The 20503-nt window shown below is 58.2% G+C and overlaps 1 protein-coding gene across 3 annotated transcripts; it reads right to left on the reverse strand.

Moving 5' to 3' along the window:
* Window positions 1-789: 789 nt before the first annotated feature.
* Window positions 790-20182, reverse strand: ARID3C (AT-rich interaction domain 3C). Of its 3 annotated transcripts, none has more exons than XM_027889405.1 (7): window positions 19907-20182; window positions 7514-7586; window positions 3683-3866; window positions 3203-3447; window positions 2632-2901; window positions 2383-2472; window positions 790-1592 (listed from the first exon to the last, which is right to left on the reverse strand). In XM_027889405.1, exons 1-7 carry the CDS (start codon window positions 20180-20182, stop codon window positions 1450-1452), a joined length of 1281 nt encoding a protein of 426 aa, XP_027745206.1. In that variant the 3' UTR covers window positions 790-1449. The 3 variants fall into 3 exon arrangements, with proteins under 3 accessions (XP_027745206.1, XP_027745208.1, XP_027745207.1); XM_027889407.1 differs by lacking the exon at window positions 19907-20182 and adding an exon at window positions 13174-13251; XM_027889406.1 differs by lacking the exon at window positions 19907-20182 and adding an exon at window positions 13174-13251 and having other exon boundaries at window positions 7508-7586.
* Between the last annotated feature and the right edge of the window lie 321 nt (window positions 20183-20503).

Consider the following 20503-nt stretch of genomic DNA (forward strand, 5'->3'; position numbering starts at 1 on the left):
AGGTGCCAGGCTGGCCCAGCAGTGCTGGCATCTTGCCGGGTGTAACCTCACAGCCCCACGGCTGTGGCCTCAGCAACCCCAGGGCCCTGTCCCTTGCCTGGCACAGGGGGCCTAAAGGGATCCCCACCCAAGGATGAGCTACCACAGGGAGCTCAGAGGGGAAGGCAGCCCCACAGCCTGGCTGGCATGACTGGAGCTTGTGCCCAGTACAAAGCAGCCTATGCCTTGAGGGCTCTTGTGGGTGCAAGGAACCTGTTTGCAGCTCAGAGCTCCCACAGAGCAAGGCAACCCTTGAGATGGAGGCAAACACGAGGCGGGCTGTGAAACCTCAAGTGTTACAGCTGCTACTCCAGGGTACCACAGGCTGCGAGAGTGTCCTGCACCTCCCAAACTGGGCCCTGAAGGAGCTTGGCACCCTGTCATGCACAGCACCCTCGACACCAGTTTGGTACAGCAATTTGTTTCCTTTAATGGACACACGGAGTCGCGCGGCTGCGATGGGAGCGCAGGGGCGGGACCGGCGGCGCCGAGCCCCCCACGCTGAGGTAGAGGTGAGCCTTGCTCCACACTCACCTGCTCTGGCACCCTGGGGTGCAGGCAGGTGGAGGAGGCGTCCGCCCAGCCCCAACGAGGTAGTTTGGAGTGCCCGCTGTCTCCCCACCCTCTGGCTGGGGGACCCTGGCATCTGGGCAGTCTTTGGTGGTGGTGGGGCTCTGCTGGGCCTCCCTGCCCTCACCCCTCACCCCCAATATTAACCCCCAGCCCCACCCCAATAAGCTCCACCCCCACCATTCCCACCAATATCCCCATTATTTGCCCCCACCAGGGTGACCCCCGCTGAGCTGAGGACCTGGGGGGCTGAGATGCCACTACCCTGGTGGTGTCTCAGGGCAGGGACAGCAAGCCCAGGCAGCGCAGGAGGGCTGGGTAGGGGCATCTGCAGTGGGTAGGGGGTGCAGTGTATATATAGGGGCTGCAGTTTATACGGGGCTACAGTTTACAGGGGCTGCAGTGTTTGCATGGAGGGCGTGCATGAAGACCTAACGTTGGCACCAAGGGGATGCAGTGTGTGCACTGGGGGTGCAGTGTATGCATCAAGGTGTGTACAGGGGCAGCAGTGCGTGCATTGAGGTGGGTACAGGGGCTGCAGGACGTAGGAAATGCAGCATGCAGGTCCCAGGGGGTACCCCAGGCAGCAGGAGATGTACAGGGGGTCAACTGGGTGCAGTGCCGTGGGAACGAAGAGATGTGTGTGTGTGTGTCAGAGGGCACGCATGGGGACAAGGGACAAAAGAACCCATCTGGGTGTTTTTGGCCTTTCAAGGACACAGCTCAGTGTTGGAGTAAGAGACACCCTGGGGTCCCCCATCCCACCTTGGTGGTGCAGCTGGGTCCCACAGCTCAGTCCCCCCCACCCAGCTGCTTTCAGGGTGCTTTCAGGCCTCTGCCTTACGGTGAGGCACTGGTGGGAGTGTGGCTGTGAGAGGAGGGTGGGAGCAGGGGGTTTGGGGCAGGCATGGGGTTCGGACGGGTCTGGGTGCTCCCTCCACCAGGCGCCGGGGCAGCTGAGGGACGACGGGCGAACAAGACACCTGGGGAGCAAGAATAAGGGGGTGAGAGCAAGCCCAGGGTTGGGGGATTCACTCACCTGTTGCCCAGCACCCAGGCTGGGCAGCGTGGGACCAACACCCATGGGAACTCCAGCTCCCTCTTCATCAGCTTGGATGTTTCCCCCAGCCCAGTTGTCCCCACACGCATGAGGCTGCCTGTGGGGTGGCCTGGGCCCATCTGGTTGGCAGCCCCACATGCTGATTAGCCCTGACCTTTCTGGCTCGTTAAATATTTAAGTCCTGAAGGAAAAGCCATCAATTTTAATTGGGGGGTGTCTTCAGAGAGTAGGCATGGAGCTGAGGAGCACGGGATAACTGCTTGGCCAGGCAGGTGCACACTGGCACCCCAAAGGATCCTTTGCTCTGGCAAAGAACCCCAATACCCTACCCTGCACCCAACACCATGCTCTGCACCCAGCCAAACCACCACCCAGCCGGAGACCCTCTGGGCACACTATTATTGGGGTGAGCTCAAATCCAAGCCCTGCCTGCAGGATTCCACGATGCAGGATGACCCTACGGGAAGCCTCACTTCTCAGCCCGAGTCTGTCCATCCCCCACCTTGACCCTTCATCGCTAGCTGTGGGCCAATTTCCATCCTTGCTGACCCCCTCCTTCTCCTGCCCCCTCTCCCCAGGCCCTGCCACTTCATTACGATGGATTTTATAGTAAAGACATCAGATTGAAGGAAGGACTTGCTGGCCAGGCAGTGGCTATAAGTTATTGGATTTCCCGGCCGCAATTACACAGGCCAAGCGGCCCTTCTATTTACCTGTGTAGACAACTCCATTTATTTCTATTGACATGTTGATACTGCTAATGCCGTTGGTGGACAGGTTCAATGCGGTCTCCTGTCTGTCATCTGGGTAAAGGAAATACCAATATAAGCATTAAGAGAAACAGAAACAAGAACCTGTCCGAAAGAGAGAGAATCAAGGACCTCCTGGGCATCCATGCCCCTCTCCAGCTGCTCCCACCTTGGGAGAGGGTGAGCCCAGGCTAAGGTGCTGCACCTCATTACCTCGGTTGGAGATCTTGACGTTCATGGGGAACTGGGAGGCCACAGCCAGGAGGTTGTGCTGGAGCGCATGTTGCACCAGACGCTGCTGCTCCTCTGCTGTCAGGGCCACCTTCTTCTCTGGGGGCTCCCCTGTCTCCAGCTTCTCCCGCAGCTGCTCCAGCACTGCTGCCTGCGAGGCAGCTGCTGCTTGGGCTGCTGTGAGGTGGTGGCCAGCCAGTCCCATGGGGATAGTGATGCGCCCTGGCACTGCTGCCGTCAGCACGCCATCCTCTGCAACGATCAGGAGACCTCAGCGGGGCCCCCCATCTCCCCCATTCCCAGCTGCTGCCACCTCTATCCCACCAGCACAGGGCAGGACAGGCCACCACCCCCAGCGTCATCTGGGCTTGGTCATCCAAGCCAGCAGAAATAAACTTTTCTCAGTTCCAGAAAGGGACTAAAGGAACAAGATTTCTCCTATTTTCCCAAAGCAAAAAGGGCAAGAGTAGGCAGTGCACATCCCCACTCCTGGAGTAGTATCCATCCCCTGGGAAGAGACAGCTGCCACAGGGCACATGTGATCCTCACCCACCTTTCTTAACACTGTGCACTTGGCTGAGCTGGCCACAACTATGCGTGGAGATGCTGAGAGCTGGCAGAGGCATTTTGGGGGTGCCCAGCAGGGTTGGGGTGCTGGCTGGCGAGTAGTTGAAGAGTGCTGTGCCAAAGGTCTGCCTCCGTCCCTCCCGGCGGTTGCTGTCGATGGCAGCTTGGAGCTCCCCAGGAGAGCTGAGTGCCCGCTTCTCACATTCATAGGGATACAGGTACTTCATGTATCTGCACGGGGAGAGAGCCAGGATGAGATCCAGCCAGCCCTGTGCTCTCCAGCCAGCCTTGTGCTGAGCAGGACCCAGGGCGGGGATGGCACTTGGGAAGTGGCAGAGCCCCTCCAACCCCTTTTGAGGCTCTCCATGTCAGACCCTTCTCAGGGTTGTGGGAGAGCTGAGCCAGTGGGTGCCCCAGGGCAGGGTGTGTGGCCCAGGGCAGGTGCCCCCAACTGCCTGGCACTCACTGTGTGCGGAGGGTGAAGGCAGCGCTGGTGATGGAGGTAGGTAGGTTCAGGCCCTTGGTGATCTCCCGCCAGATCTTCTTGTTGATGACTTCGACCAGGCCACCCTTGTCTGTCACCAGCCGGTACAGGGTGTACAGATCCAGCACTTGCTTGGCCATGATGGGGATGCGGTTCACTGGTGTCCCTTCCAGGCGCACACAGGACACAGAAAAGGGTGTGAGGGGGAGCCCACAGGGGCCCTCATTACCTGGCAACACAGCCCCCACCCTCTCCTCACTGTTACTGTGGGTACCCACAAGGAGAGGCACATCTCTCCATGCCCATGGGCATAGTGGGGTGCAGGCAGGACCCAGGGTGCCTGGGAGAGAGGCACCCTGCTCAAAAGCAGGGGAGACTCCGGCATGCTGGCACAGGTTCACCTTTGACGGAGCTGTCAGTGGGGCCGGGTATGCTCTCAGCTGGGATGTGGAGCCACAGTGGGACGGGCAAAGCGCCTTCTTCAGATTCCCTTAGAGAAGGTTGTGCCTCTACAATTCTTAAAAGCTCTCTACAGAGCATCAATCTGCAAAATCTCTCAGAGCATCCTAGAAGGATTCACTCTGTAATGGCCTGTCAGAGCACCACAAAGAGAAACCCCATCTAAATTTCAAGAAGGGACCCACCTTACAATCTCTCTGAAGAGGGATGCCCCCACAACCCTTCTGGAAAGACTCACCCTACAATCTCTCTATGGACAGGTTTACCCTTCCAGCCCCATACAGAGACACTCTCACAAGAGTCCCTGAAAAACCTCTAAAAACCAAAGATGCCCCCAGCAATCCCCACTGCTTAAAGGCCTTTGGTGCCCTGCCTCAAGAGACCTGACTCCAAACCCCTTGAAGCACCCTTAGCAGAGACCCCAACCCCTGGTCCCCCTACGAGGCCATGGGGCAAGGAAACATGGGGTCACTAGGGTTCTGTGACCAACATGGTCTCCACAGCCACCAGGTCTGGTTACAAACCCTTCTCCACTTTCTCAGCACCCCCAAATAGCCCCACAGCCTTGCTCTGCTCCATGGCACCTCGGGACAATGGTCTGGGCAGTGGCTGAAAGCTGCAGCAGGGCAGAGGAGGGACAAGCATCATATCCTATCCCACCCTGTCCCATCCTCTCCCATTCCACCCCCATATTAATTCCTTCTGTGAGGTGGCAGGGCACAGGCAGTATTGGAAAGCCATCCATTTGGCCGGGGGAGGCTGTCACGACCGCGCTTCGCCCCTCAAACGAAGCCGTCATTCACCGCCATCCTCTAGCATCCCTAATTTATGGCCCTGATATTGGCTTGGCTTCTTCACATAAGCCTGAAAAATGAGCTCTTTTTATTCTTTTACTGAGTTCATTTAACTTTTTTTTCCTTTTTTTTTTTTTTTTTTTTTTTTTTTTTTTTTTTTTTTGTGTGTGTCTGTGTTGTTCACCCAGTCAGAAAGGGGGAGAGGAGTTTATCCTCCTGGGAAAAAGGCAGAGATATTGACTCGATATCTGCTGTCGGTACCTCAGCAGCCCTGGTTGGAGCTGCTGGCATGAGCCCCATCACCTCAGAGGGGGGCTGATCCGGGGGCTCTCCCTCACTCCCAAATGCGAGTTTGCAGGGTCTCATCTCATCCCCCAGTCAATGGCCCATGGACTTCTTTTCCTCTTCCCCCTTCTCCAGCCGTGTTGGCCAAGGAGAGTGGCTCATCATTAATCTCAGGGCTGTGCGGGCGGATAGCCGATGCCTGTCCTACTGACAAAGGCACCTGTCTTTGTCCCCACAGAGTGATGGCCCCGGCCCCAGCCAGGGCGAGGGCCACAAAAGCCCAGGGAGGTGATGCAGCCATTGTGGTGCTGCAATTAGCGCCTTGATTGATTAATGGCCCCGTGTTATCAGCAGGGCCCTTGGCTTGGCAGGGAGATGGGGGGGCTCTGCAGATCCCTGGTGAGCAAATGCAGAAACAGAGCCCCTATGACCCAGCTCGCTGCTTTTGGGGTCCCACAGAAGTTGGGGCACGGGAATAAGGTGCCCCACTGCGTGTACCTTGTATCTGATGGGGGTTGTGCTGGTATCACCCCCATTGACCACTGTGGCCAGGTGGGCGGGCCCTTGTGCCATGGGGTGGCTTCAGAGAGACTGTGCCCAACCCATTTTTCAGCCCTGCTAATTTTCCAACCTGCTGCCAAATGTCAGTGCTAGAACTGCCTTAACAAATGTTAGGCGGGACACATACCCTTTCATAAGGGTTCACTCTGTGGGCATTAATCCCTCCTGACCCACTGTCACTCCGGGGACACAGCCAGGGTGCCACAGGCCTGCCTGTTCACCCCTGTGTGCCACAGAAGCAGCTGCGATGGCTCACCCATGGGTGCTTCTTACTCAGTTCCTTATGACCCCCGGGGTCCTGTCACTGCCCCACAGCCTCTCTGATCCCCTTTCTCTTTGCTACCCGACTCCAAAATCACCAGCTCCTCCAACAAGCTTGTGCACACCCATAACTGCACACCTGCACCCCTGCCTGCCCTCCCCAGGGGGACAGCACCCACTTGGAGGAGATAAAGGATGGGAGTGGACGGAGAGCACAGGAGCAGACAGTCCCACATAGACGGATGTAGAATAGAGCACCGTCAGGGAAGCGTGGAGCTCCCTCCCTCCTCCCCAGACCAGCAGGCACTTACTTAATTAGCCCCGGCCCCAATAGCGAGGGAGTTAATTAGCTCTGGAAAGAGAGATAATGAAGCCGCAGAACAGCCCATGAATCTTGCGACTGATGAATGCTGGGGGGCCAAAGCAGCACCGATGCTCCCACTCGCTCCCCACAGCCCTGCACCAGGGCCAGGCGGATCGGGGGGCACCCATGGAGCAGTACCCAGCTCTTCCACCACCTCCAGCCCGGCTCTAGCATGAGCCCCACGGCTGTGCCAGCCACCCATAGCACAACACCAAGTGAAACAAGTTTATGGCGTCTCAGTCCCACCCAAAAGTCAACCTCTGCAGCCCCACAATCAGGTGGGGATCACGGGCAGGGCATGCGGGCAATTGCCCACTTCTGCCCTCCCTCACCCCACACACGGCCAGCTCCGCTCCTCCTGCACCCCCCCCTCAGCCTTCCCCTGTTAATTAGCTCGGCATTAACCTCTGCCTGGGGTTTACTGGCTATCGAGCGGCTTGTTCATTAATCCACACACTAGCAAAAGGCTCTAATTAATACAGCCGCCCACACGCCCGCGCTCGGCAACTTTTAATTGTCGGAGGCTCGGCCGGGGAGGGCGAAGGTTAAAGCATTTATCGAGTCCCCGGGAGCCGGCACGGCCCCCCATGCCGATAGCAAAGATTTCCGATGAGGATGGGTTGGCTGGCGAGCCCTTAACCCCTGGGTGCCCGGCGCTGGCCCCACTCCTGCAGAGCATGGGCGTCGCTGAGAGGTGCTGGCGGTGGGCATCCTCAGCAGGTGCTGCTCATGGGGAGCCCTAACGGGCACTGCCAAGGGCGCTCCCACCAGGCATCACTGAAACGCCCTGAAAGCTGCTAATGGGCATCGTTAACGGGTGTTGCTATCGCTTGTCACCAAGGGGTATGCTAATGGCCATCCTCACCGGGCCTTCCCAGTGGGCATCCCTGCTGGGATGGCTGACCTGCAATCGGCATCCCCCGTCTGGGGTTGGGGGGGATGCTCAGGGAGCGGTACCGCAGGGCCTGCCTGGGGGTCTCGCAGAGACCTGGAGCAGCTCAGAGCCCGAGAGAAGCACACTGTGAGCCCCCTGCCAGCAGCTGAGGCAGGGGTGAGATAGTGACACCCAGCCCAGCCACCCACCTTTACCTCTCTTCTGCATGAAGCCAAAGAGGTCATCCAGGAACTCCTTGCGTTTCGGGTCCTCATCCAGTTCGTAGAGCTGAGGGCAGGAGAGAGGGGGATCAGCGCTGCCGGCATAGGCAGGTAAGAAAGGCAGAGGGAGCAGTGCAGGGGGCTGGCCCCAGCCTGTGCCAGGACCTGGCATCATCCCTGGCCCCACCTGCCTGCTCTGCCAGCATCGAGAGGCTCTGTGTGCACCACAGACAGAACCCCCTGACACATCCTCTGTGCTGCAGCACTGGACTCTCCCTGTGCCTAGGAGAGGCACAAACCACTGTTTTGTACTTTTGCTGCAGAGATGCTGAGTCTGTGCTTCAGTTTCCCCCTACCCCTTGCCTTCTTAGGTGGAGGAATCACAGTGTTTCAGCCCAGAAGCACCAGCAAAACCCAGGCCCTCTGGCAGGACTTTGGGATCAGGATGCTCAGCCCTGTTCAGCTCTCCTCTGGCTCAGCACTGCTCAGTGCTGGTGTTCACCAGGTCCCAGCACAGGATCAGCATCCTCCTCAGATTTTGTCTCTCACAGGGACACATGTCCACCTGCGCAGTGGAGATGCTGGTTCCCATGCCAGGGGAGGGAAAATTGGCCTGGCCATGGCACTGGTTACTGTGAGGGATCTGCCAGGGCCGGGGCTGCCCCACTGCTGCAGGGTGATGAGGCCACTGACCACTGGTAAGTGCAGCCTGAGCCGTGCCACTGCAACTCAGGGCCTGACCAATGGCCAAGGACAGCATGAAGCACCTTCACAAAGTGTCCCACTGCCAAATCCTTTCTCCTCACCTGGCCATGGTGACCCTACAGCCATCTCCTTTGGCTTGGTGCAGACACACCCCACCCCAAATCCTTCTTCTTCAGGTGCACACTGGGACCAGGGTGTGAGAAAGGCACAAAGACCTTCCACTGTGGGTGTGGACTGTGCAAAACTAGGTACGAGAGCACTGTGTGCACCTGCATAAGCACAAAAGCAGATGTGCAGCCCCCATGTGTGCACTGATACTGGGGCTGGTGTATCCCAGCAAGTTTGTGGGTACACCGGCATGTGAGCGAGCACGCAGTTGTGCAGATGCACACTGTGAGGATGCACTGGATGGATGCAGGTCCAGGACACAAGAACACAGCCCTCGAGCTGAGCTGAGGGACGGCAGTGGGGAGGCGAGCGCAGCCCCTACACCAGGGGCACGAAGTGCCGGCTCCGTGCGAAAGTCGGGGCTCGCCTGATTCCAGCACAGCGCCTGAGTGACCATGACAAATTGGAGCCCGCCAGATCGATGGCCCAGCAGTAAAAGTCAGAGCACATGAAGGAAAAATTAGCACCAATCGAAGACGCTATAGACACCAATTCCTCCCAGCAAGCCCGGCAAGAATTTAAAGCCATTGAAAAGAAACAAAACTCAGCAGTCCAGAATAGATTTCCAAAACATATACAAAGAAATGCAAGCTGGAAAACAAAGTCAGGCACAAAATAGAGTCGTTTAAAAAACAATTGTGCTGGGAAAGGCCGTTAAAAACCAATAGAAAGGGAGCACACCCCCCCTCATCCCCTAGCACATCATTCAGCAGACAGATAAAAGGAGCTGTGCTTTAGGGATGTCAGGCTGAGACATGGGATATGGGAATGGGGGGGGGGACGCAGGGACGCAATGGGGACATGAATGCAGAGAGATGGGGATGCAGGGGTACGGGAATGTAGGGATGTGGAGTTGCAGCGACTCGGGGCGCAGGGGGACAGGGTAATGTAGGGATGTGATGAGGACACAAATGCAGGGACATGCAAATATAGGGATATGGGGATGAAGGGACTTGGGGGACATAGAGATATGGGGATGCAGGGGTGGAAGGGATGTGGGGCCATATGGGAATGTGAGGACGCAGGGATGCTCCTACAGATATCCTATGGTTCCTGTAACTGAACAGACACAGATCCCTAACACAGCCCCTCATCTAACACACTGGTGCCAGTTGCGTGTCCCTTGTCAGGGTGCTAACTGCTTGTACCCAAACTGGTCTGTGGGTGCTACTGCCAGACTGCCGCCACACCCACAGGTGCTGAACTGCCTGGCTCCACGGTTTCCATCTGTGCTGCTTCCTTGCTCTCTGGATCCCGCTCACCCATGCCCTCCTTGCAGCTGGCTGCTCCTGAGTGCTCTGACTCCTGGGTGCCACCACCCTGTTCCTCTCCTCCACTGGGGTGTTCACTGCCTCATTCGGTGCCCCTTCCCCATTGCCTGTTCTTTCCCAGGAGCTCCTCAAGCCATCGATTACAGTAACTAGGTCAGACTCCGAGCAGAGCTCTAGGAGGCTGCTTTGATTTCTGCCCCAGGAAGGATGTGTCAGCCAGGCTTTGCCTGCATTTCCCTGCCTACAAAAGGGCTCTGACCCCCACTGCTCCACACCAAGCCCGTTTACACTCCCTGAAATCTCCTGACTTGTCAAAGCAGGAACAAATTCCCTCAAAACTGGCCACCACCGCTCATCCCACAGCAAGGGGAAGCCATGGCCTTCCCAGGGATCACCAGTGGTTGAGTTTCTGCACTCAAACCCCCCTGGGCCTCGGAGTGCCACCCCGGAATGGGCTGCTACTGACTCCGGCCCCCAAAACAGGTGTGACCTCCAAGTGCTGGGTCCTATTTTTCCACTGTTTATTAACCCCTAACCTTTTAACTGTGGGGCACTGAAATGCAGAAACAGGTTACATCCAACAGGGGGCAAAGGTCAGCTTTTAAGCAGACACAAGAGCAGAGCTGAGTAACAGGGAATCAGCTGGCAAGGTCCTTGGCTACGCTGGGATGCACTGGGTGTTCCCTGAAATTTGGAGAGGATCAGGCTGGAGAGAAGGTGGTTTTGGCGGATTCCCACTCATGGGATATGGGGGTTGAGTCCTAGACAAGGATGGTAAAGGCATCCTGCCATCACAGCTTCACAGGAGTGACACAGGGGTAGCATGGGTGGTGGCACAGGCGGTGGTCTGCTACAGCCTCCAGACAAGAAGAGACCTATACTTCAGCCCTATCCCCAAAGAAGGATCCAACTCCATCCATAACCCAGGTCCTGCTGCTCACTCTGTTCCTCCTCCTGCAAGGTGGGGACTGTGGTCTCCTCCCACCTCTCTTGGGGACTGACCATCTGAGAGGCAGATCACAGCTCTCCGGAGTCATTCACGCCTCACCTGGCTGTACATAACCCATGGGTGTGCACAAGCCCACGCAAGCATATACAACCCTACACAGGCATGCACAACCACGTATGGGCTTGCACAATCCCACAGCTGTGGGTACACTCAGGCATGACTGTGCACAGCCCCTTAGGGGCATTGCACAAGTCCACACAAGCACTTGCACAGCCCTCTACATGGACACACACCTCCCCCCGGCCACATGCAAGCCCAGACGGGCATGTACAACCCTGCACAGGCACACAAAACCTTGCATCAGCGTGCACAGCTGAACACCACGAGTGTGCACAAGCCTGCACATGCACACCCAGCCCACGCAGGCACCAATCCCTACACAGGAACCATGTCTGGATGTGCAGAGCCTCCCACGGGCGTGTACAGCCCCACGTGGGCTGGCAGGACCCCAAGGTGGGCAAGCACAGACTTTTCAGGGATGCTCTGCACGAGCATCCACAACCCCACACGTGCATGCCCAGACCTGCACGGGCGCACACCCCATTTGTGTGTGCACAACTCCAGACAGGCCTGCACAACCCCAGCGGGGTGCACAGAGCCCCAGACAGGCAGATGTGGCCCCAGACAGCCACGCACAGCCCCAAACAAGCACGCCCAACCCTAGATGTAAGATGCACACTGCTGTTACGTGCACACGCAACTCCACGTGTGCATCCACAACCCAGGACTGGATGGAACACACTACCTCAGAGGGGCACACACAACGCCAGCAGAGCACACACACGACAGCTGTATCCACACAATCCCACACGTGCATGCACAACCCCAGCCAGGCACTCTATCTGGATGGACACCCCCAGCCATGTGCCTCGGAGCAGTGGAGCCTTGCCTGGGGGCAGTTGTGCAACACAAGCAGCGGCTCCTGCTTGTGGTGACCTATGAGCAAGGACCCTTTTAATCGTGTTTGTATTGATATAATTAGTAACTCATTTAACGCCATCGATGTAACTATATTCCTCTATAAACAGAAGTATTAAACTGTCAAGTCCCAGGATCGATACCCCGCCAGTGCGCAGTGCAGCTCTGCCCTGCCGACCTCGGGGACCCCTGCTTGGCCACCCCATCAGCCATGGAACCCCCAGCACCACCCTAACTCCACCCAGCACTGCTGCCTGAGTGCTGGGGCAGGACTAGGCCAGGACTAGGGCAGGATGTCCTCATCCCCCACCCAACCCTGGGTGCAGCTCTGGGACCCTGCTCCCTCCTGTCATCCCATTGCCATAGCGACATCTATATTCCTTAAGGGATGGGGATAACAGCGCTTGTCAGGCAGGTTAAAGGTCAGCAGGTCGAACACGGTTTATTAAAGGCATGTGAATAAACCCTGTGCCTCCTCCTCCTCCTCACTGCAATTAAATAACATCGTTAGCTCCACTCACTCAACCAGGAGATGCCTCTCCTGGAGCCAGGGGGGCTTGCAGGGATGGAGCTGGGGTTCCTGAGACAACTTAGCCTAGCTGATTCCCTGGACAGAAGGAGGATGTGTGGAGGTGCTAAGCCTCCCCTCAGGCATTTCCAGGCTGCCCTGCCTTGGTGAGTCCCTGCACACTCCCCCCAGGGCACTGCTGCCAAGGGAAGCAATCTCAGCTCTCAGCAGGACCCTGCACAGCCCCCGCTCAGCTGCCACCTCCTGCTGGCAGCCAGAGCTCGGATGGGAAGCAAGGATTTAATCCACTTAATATGAGTTGTATTGATCCTGGACCCAGCTCAGCTCCCCCCCACCTTGCAAACCCCCCTAACCCTGAGCCGCTTAATATGCACCACATTGATTATCTGCACTGCTAATTTTTCCATCTGGTCCCTGTTCACGCAGGGCACTCAGGTAACACTTGTCTCCCTGCTCCCCAGGCCTCCTCAGGTGCAGCCATACACCACGGGGGGCTGACCACTGACGCACAGTTTTGAAGTCACTGCACCCCTCCAGAGCACCACTATTGCCTCTGAATGGGAGTCTCTGGCTCCTTCCCTCAGGGAGATGGTGCACACCAACTGGGCACCCAGACACTGGAATGTCCTGCCCCGTTCCCTGATGGCATAGGGGGAACAGCCATGAGTGCCTCAGTTTACCCTGCAGGTCAATCAAGGAAACTGGCTATTCCCATTTGAGGCACAGCCCTGTAAACCCTGGGGTGCAGGGACCTCAACAGTGTCCACGGTCAGAGCACCCCAGCCATAGGCCACACACAGGAAACCAAGGGCTTGTGGGTCCCTCTTCCCGATCCCTACTGCTAGAGCTGGGGGGCAGTTCACTTCCCGCCGGGCACAAACCACCCCCTGACCTTGCGAGCCACCACTCGCCTCTGCCACCAGTTGTTAATAAGTTAATGGTTACGGGACGGCTCTGCTGGGATGCCGGCTGCATTGGAAGGCACTGCCGGTTCCTGGGGGGACGCTGCTCCCCTGACCCCACAGCCCCAACAGGTGCCGAGGTGCTCACTCACCCCAACATCGCCAACCCCAGCAGTCACCCCAGCCGTGGGGCTGGACACCTCCATTTGGAGACCTCCCCCAGAGCCGTGGCTCCCCTTCCCTCCGCCCCCCCCCAAAAAGCCTTTCATCACGCTTAATATTTAACGGCGCTTTATAGAGCAGCAGGTTTAATCAGCGCTGATAATGCGGCAGATCCGGCAGGTCATTAAAACCCCCCTCCCCGCCGCAGCAGGCACTGCCGCTCCCGGGAGGGCTGCCTGCTGCAAACATTAACCCGGCTCCGCGCAAGGTGAGGGACTGTGTGCTGGCAGAGCCGGCCTTGAGACAGGCAGCCCCCTGCCCGCAGCCCTGGGGTGAAGTTGGGGGGTGGCTCACAAGGTGCCCAGCCTCCTGCTCAACACATTTTGCAGGAGGGGAAGGTGAGGAACGGGGTACCGGCTCGGCTCCCCCAGGGGCTGGAGGCAGAGGAAACGTGCTGTGGGGTGCCACCGTGGGTGCCATCCATGGCCCCGTCCTGCTGCGTGCCCCATCTGTCCGGGGGCTGCGGCACGGGGTGGGGTGGTCCTGCTTCCCGGCGAACGCGCGTCCCCCACGATCAGCGCCTTGTTACTTGTTCATGGCTGAGCAGGCAGGGAGTCAATGAGCGGATTTGTTCGGGTTAACCTCCCTGACCTGCCGGTGCTTGCCACACCACTGCCTCCCCCTCCAGCCTTTCCTTCCTCTCCATCTCTGCCTCCCCCTCCTTTCTTGTCTCCCCTGCGATCTCTCCCTGGGTGACTGAAGTTGTGGGACTCCCCCCCCGCCTTCGATCCCTCCCGAGGTGATCAGAGCCTTGGGACCCTGCTCATCGCCAGCATCACCCCAGTTGTCCCCGAGGGACATGCACACCCTGAGTGTGCACACAGAGCACGTCCTGGGGCTCTGTGCACGGACACATCTGGTACAGGGCTGGTTGAGTATGGGGGTGCACACCTGGGGGGCTGTGTGTATGTCTGGGATGTGCAATGGCTGCTCAATACCCACTCCCCCTCATGCACCTCTGGCCCCATCCCTTTCCTCTTGTCTGCTCTGAAGGGATGATGTGGGAGAAGGGGCTGGTGTCCTTCCCCACCCAGCTCCCCCATGCAGGCAACCCCAGCCCCTATCTTGGCCTCAGAAGAGCTGAGTGCCCAAGCAGAAAGAGCATTTGGGGCTGGTGCTCACCCATGCCCTTCCACAGACCCGGGATGTGAGCTGTGGATCCACAATGAAGCAGTCCCAAGCTGCAGCCTACAGGGGAGAACAACCCCACCAAAGCAGCCATCCCCAGTGGGTGCCCTGTGCCCCAGGGAACATGGTATGTTCACCCTCTGCACACTCATGGACACAACAGCCTGCTCTGCAGATGCACATAATCTTGTGCCTGCTCTCCTTGTGCAACTCAACCTGGACATATTCCCCCTGGACAAACAGCCCCACCATGCATGCTCACACAGCCCCTAAATATGCTCCCCCTCTGCTCAGATCCCATGCACACTTATGCACCCCTATACACTCTTCCTGTGCACACACAGTCCTTGGGCACATCCATCCATTCCCTTTACGCACTCCCCGTGCACAACCACTAATCATGTGCATGCTCACATGTCCCCTACACATCCCTCCTGAGCACACTCACACAATCCTATACAGCCTATACAATCCATGCACACCTGAGCCTGCTCCCACAACACCACCACCCCCCCACCACAGGTGCAAAATGCCCTTGGGACTAAAGTCCACCACCCAAGATCTAACCTTCAGCCCTGCCCAGCCGATTGCCAGCGTGGGGAATTTACCTCCCCTATTACCCCAGTTAGTGGATTATCAGAGGCCCAGGTTGGTGAGGAGGTGCATCACCCTCCAAATTTTCCACTCGCATCTGATTTTGGGGAGGTGGCTGAGGAGGAAGCCAGAAGCAGTTGCAGGATGGGGGCTCCTGACAGTGCTCCTTGGCCCTCCAAAGCACCTTTATTCTCACACCCACGACTAGTTTTTATGTGTCCTCTCTGGAGCCCCCAACCTCAAGTGATCAAGACCCCCAGATGGAAGATGATGTCATGGCAGCTCCCGAGGCTCTCAGCATTCCCCAGGCTGCAGTGGAGCTGGGAAGTGCCCTGGGGGGCAGCAGGGGAAGCAGGGGGCTGGCACACAGCAGGACCACTCAGCAGGGTGGTGCTGGACAAGGGGCACAGAGGTGGTCTTGAAGGGGGCTCAGCCCCCAAACCCTGCCTCAAACACCCATGGGCCCATGCAATTCCATACATAGAGACAGTGGTGTGTGAACATACACGCTGGGACACCACACGTGTGGTGCTTATGTATCCACATACACATGGTCTCATACACATCCCTTACACACACATATATTGGTGCGTACACACCCGCACACTCATACAGATCCATCCGCGCATTCCAGCTCTCACATGGGTTCGTACACATTTGCACAGTCCTATGGATCCATACAGGGTCTCCCAAGGATCCCTAAGCACAGGGGCACTTGCACACACTCATCAGCCATCACACGGGATCAGACACGTACCCCCACATTTACCCTCACATCAGTGGCATTAATATGGGTCCATGCACTCCCTCTTGTCTGCATGCATGCACCCCCCAAAAACACTTCTGTATTCACTCCCAGTTGTACCCCAGCAGCCCCTTGCTCCTGCCTTGTGCCCTGCACTCACGCTGAGCTGCTGGAGCTGTTGCAGCTCCTGGGATTAGCACACTGACCTTGCTGCTGATGCCGCCTTCCCATTGCAGGTGGTCCCGTCCCGGGAGCAGAGCTCTGCCCATAGGTTTGTTGGAGATAAGCCTCCAGGCAGAGGTGGACAGCAGCAAACACACCATGTCCACCCCCCCTCCTCCCGCCTCTGCAGTGTAACTAGAGATTCTCTAATTTAGCCCTGGGAGCCCTTCAGTTGTTATTGTTGCACCTGGTTGAAGATGCACTAGAGGCGAGGAGGGGGCTGGGGCATGGAGACCACTTCCCTGTCCCCAGGCTCCCTCTCCTCAGCCTCCTCCCTTCCCTGGACATTCCTGCCTCCACTCCCTTGATCTCCCAGGGACACTACCACAGAAGAAAGCAAACACAGACTCTGCCACCCCATTCTGGGGTGACTTCAAGGCATGGGGTGATCTGTGGCACAAGGAGGTCTGTGGCTACAGCCAACTTGTGGCACTTTCCTCTAGGCTTTGAGATACGACTGCATGCATTCACGGCCGGCAAGCCCTCCCTAAATACATGTAAGGGACAGGTGGGTGGGTGCAAGAGGCAACTGCCAATACCAGGGACAGGCAGGGCTGGAGAGAGGAGGAACAGCCATGTGAGGATTTGGCTGAGGATGATAGCAAACAGCTGCTGGCAAAACCAGCCACCCCTAAATTCACCGCTGAAGCTACCAGATACCTGAGAGTCCCCAAAGGGCTGGCTGCAGCTCACCCCTCTCAGCTGCTCCTGGGAAGGGAGGAATGAGCTCCAGAGGGTCCTGTTTCCCCCGACCACAGATGGGTCTGAGCATTCTGGTGGGGCCCCGGCAGGGAAGACATCCTCCTGCCAGCAAACACTCCACTGACAGCTGGACACAAAGCCCAGGTGTTTGAGTCCCTCCTGCCCTGGGGGATGGAGAAGGAAGCCTGAGAATCTGATGCTGTTCTTCTATCACTTGGAGGCAATGAGGGCACCCATCACTGTGTAAAAGCGTAGCTTTCCCGGCAGGAAAGCTGTGTTCATGGAGCTGAGCTGGCACCAGCAATGCCAAGCTCTTAATCAGTCAAATGTGATGTAGCACCACAGCACTGCAACTTGGCGGCATCTCCGTCCATGAGGAAGTTGGGGTTCATGGGCAGTGCACGGTCAGACCCCCCTCGGTGTCCCCCACCTCAGGGCTGAGGCTGCCTCACAGCCCTGGTTGTGGAGACCTCCCAGACCTTTGCCCAGATCTCTACCCATGTGTCCTTATCAATGTACATAAACCGGCGCCGGGGGCTGATGCAAGAGGCAGGGGTGAGGGGGTCTCAACCTCGTAACAGCAGAGCAGCCCTCCCAGTCAGAGCAAAGGTCCCACCAGCCCCCCGCCCCCAACCTCCCCAAAGCAGCGTCTCAGGAAGCATATAAAACCAGGGCAAACACAGGGGATATTTCCCCAAAGCGCTCCTCTAGGCAAAGCAGCATTTGCCTATTAACCCTCAGTGGGTTTCTCCACCACAGCCTTGCTCTCTGCTCCCATTCTTAGCACCACTGCACTGTGTGGAAACCCTTCCATGGTTGGTCCTGCACCAATCTCCCAACCCATCCCCATCAGGGTGTCCTCGGCACTGAAGAGAGATGGGGAAGTGTCTCCCTGCCCATCTTCTGTAAAACAGCCTGGATTTGGTGGTCCCTATTCACTTAGCTGTGCTTCCAACTCAGGAGGATTACAGCAAGGACAAGCCGTGAGACCCATCCCAGGTGATGCCATGATGGCTTGGGGCAGTTTCAGGCAGGGAGTCCTAGTGGGAAACATAGCTTTGGTCACCAAAGGGTCTCTCCCCAGCTCCAGGGCCCCCATGTCCACACTGCCAGTGTCTCAGCAGCTTTCCAGCAGGCACATGCTTTCCCCCCACCTCCCCCCTTCAGCATCACAGCCCAGCCCCTGGGAAACCTCCAAAAGCCAAAGCACAGCCTCCCAACTTACTACCTGTGGAGAGCAGAGAACCTGTTCCCCAGGCTGGGTGAGCCACAGCCCTGCAGCCTGGGGAGGGCCCAGCAAAAACACGTCCCTCCCAGGCAGGGGTATGTCACCTCCTGCATGATGACAGAGGAGGGACGGGAGTGAAAGACACCCTGCAGACTGCAAAGCAAGCTGGTACCACAGCCTTCTCCAAACTGCATGGGGAGATCCCACTGTTCCCTGGGCTGGCTGGGACATGCCACCAGGAGGGGAACCCAGGTGTGGCTCTCCAGAGCAGGGTCCATCACCTTTCCAATCATGGTTGGAAAAAAAACAAAACGGCAAGCCAGAAAGGAGCCAGCTCTGGCCCTGGGAAGTGATGGCAGGATTTATCTCACACTCCGACCGCTCCTGCCGTCTCTCTCCCAGTATTCACAAAGCTCCTGCCCTGCACAAGGAGCACAGGCAACCCCAGCCAGGGGCAGGGTGTGAGGCTGAAGGACGAGAAATGCCGCGGATACTTTCTCTAGCCTCCCCGGGAGGGAGGAGCTGCTTCCCACCTCCCGGCTGACCCCAGGAACCGGACAGTCAGCCTTTTTCTCTGCAGCAGGGTGTAATGTAACACTTCCCGGACAAGCTGTTTGGCCTGTGCAGCTCACCCACCCCAGCCCTCCCCTGGCTGATTCAAGGAGTGTCAGGCACTGGCAGCATCCCCGGGCACGGCCACGGGGCAGGTGCTGCCTGTGCCCTGTACCTGCTGCCTTACAGGCAAGCAGGTGCCCAGTGGGTGAGCCCTGGCCCCTCCAAATAACAACGTATTGACCACTCTTGAAACAAAAAAGGCCCCGTAACAGCCAAAAGTTGAGTCCCTGTTGTTCCTATCCTCTCCTGCCAGAACTGGATGAGACAATAGATGCCTTCATCCTCCTGTCCCTGAGCGGTGCCCTCCTAAATGCCGCACACCAGCTGTACGGGGACATCTCTGTCCTCTTCCCTCACTGCATCTTTCCTCTCACCCACTGTGTCCCTCTCTCCCTCACTGTGCCCCTCTCTCCCTGACAAGGGGGCTGAGCTCCTGGGGAGCACAAACCTGGGCTGGTGCTGTGCACTCCATGCCCACACTCTTGTGGCACCTTCTGTGTGCAAACCAGGCTTGCACGACTCAGCACATTAAATACAGGCAGATCTTTCTTCCATCCCATATACGAGTCCCTGGAGCGTTTCCCTGCACCAGATCTCAGTGGCACAGGGGTCTCCCCTGTGCCCACCAGGAGTGAGGCAATGTGCTGGTCCCTCCAGTGTAGGAAATCAATAGGCCTCATTGACCAGCCATAATATGCCCTGGCCCTTGTAGGGACACAAGGGAGCTCAGCTTCATGGCTTGCTGGCTCCTTGGGATAACCACACACACCAGAGCCCTTGCCCTTTTTCACCTCTGTAAAACCTCTGTGGACAGGGATCAGCCTGTTTTACCCATTACAGAAAGCACCAGGATGAAGCTGGCATGGATGAGGGTGGGCACAGGGAGATGCCTGGACACTGGGCACCCCATCATGATGCAGGGCCTGTGGACAGGCAAAAGGAACACCGAGGAGGTGGGGTCACGAAGCAAGGGTGAGATGGGGTTTGGTGACAGGGAGATGGGGAGCATATGAGAATGTCTATTAGGGTGGGACAGGGCTTAGGGACAGGGGCAATGAGGAGCATTCAGGGAGTACTCATTTAGAGGAAGATGAGGACCCAGGACTGGGATGCTGGGTTGCACTGACTGTACTTTCCTGGGATGAGGTTTGGAGACAGTGAATGGGTACTTCGGGGGTTCTCATTTAACGTGGCATTGCAATAATGTCTGGGTTAATGGGGGTACTGGCACTGTCTGCTTGGGGTGGGACTGGGATGGCGTGTGGGGTTGCGCATTTAGGGTGGGATAGAAAAGGTTTGGCAGCAGTTCGGGGGCATAAGAGGTGCCCATTCAGGGAGGGCTGAACCCCGCATTTGGGGGCCTTGGGGGGACACCGGGGATGGCTGTCCGGAGCAGCCCGTGCTGGTGCCGGGCAGCGATGCCTCCTACCTGCTTGAACTGCTCCTCGTAGGTCCACTCGTGGTGTGGGGGCGGCGGCGGATCGCGGGTCTCCCCTTCTTCCTCCTCCTCCTCCTCTTCCTCTTCCTCCTCCTCTTCCTCCTCCCCCGGAGCGGCGGGCAGCGGGCGCGGGCCGGAGGCCGGGCGGCGGCGGGGACCGCCGGGCGGTGGCCCGGGGCCGGGAACGGGCTCGGCCGGGGGCCGTCGGGGAGCGCCGTCGGGGCCGCGGGCCAGGCGGGCCGCCTGCTGCCGCTGCAGGCTCTCCATCACCGCCGCCAAGCGCAGCCCCCCCGCGGCCCCCGGCCCCCGCGGCGGGGCGGCCGGCTGCGGGCACAGGGCACGGCCTGAGCGCCGCCGGCGGAGGAGCAGGAGGAGGAGGGACGGGAGGAAGCACCCCCCACCCCACCCGCTCTCCCAGCCGCTCCCGGGGGCCTTGCCCAAAAGTTGCCCGCGGAACCGTGGCCGCGCCGGGCGCGGCTCTCGCTGCCGGAGAGGCTGCGTCCCCTCGCCGGGATCACCAGCTCACCCTACGGGGGGCTTGGCCCTCCGGTACCACATCCCCGCTCCTCCGGGGGACGCCCTTCCCCC

The sequence above is a fragment of the Empidonax traillii genome, unplaced genomic scaffold (assembly GCF_003031625.1).
Source record: "Empidonax traillii isolate 1590-97213 ecotype Southwest subspecies unplaced genomic scaffold, ASM303162v1 scaffold262:size680716, whole genome shotgun sequence".
NCBI classification, from domain to species: domain Eukaryota; kingdom Metazoa; phylum Chordata; class Aves; order Passeriformes; family Tyrannidae; genus Empidonax; species Empidonax traillii.

Excerpts from the sequence above, each read along its gene's own strand:
- ARID3C (XM_027889405.1), bottom strand. The coding sequence starts at position 20,182 with ATGGAGAGCCTGCAGCGGCAGCAGGCGGCCCGCCTGGCCCGCGGCCCC. Across the intron at positions 2,473-2,631 it reads CGTCAAGATCTCCAACCGAG|ATGACAGACAGGAGACCGCA; the intron begins GTAATGAGGTGC and ends TCCTTTACCCAG. Across the intron at positions 1,593-2,382 it reads AAATGGAGTTGTCTACACAG|GTGTCTTGTTCGCCCGTCGT; the intron begins GTAAATAGAAGG and ends CTTGCTCCCCAG.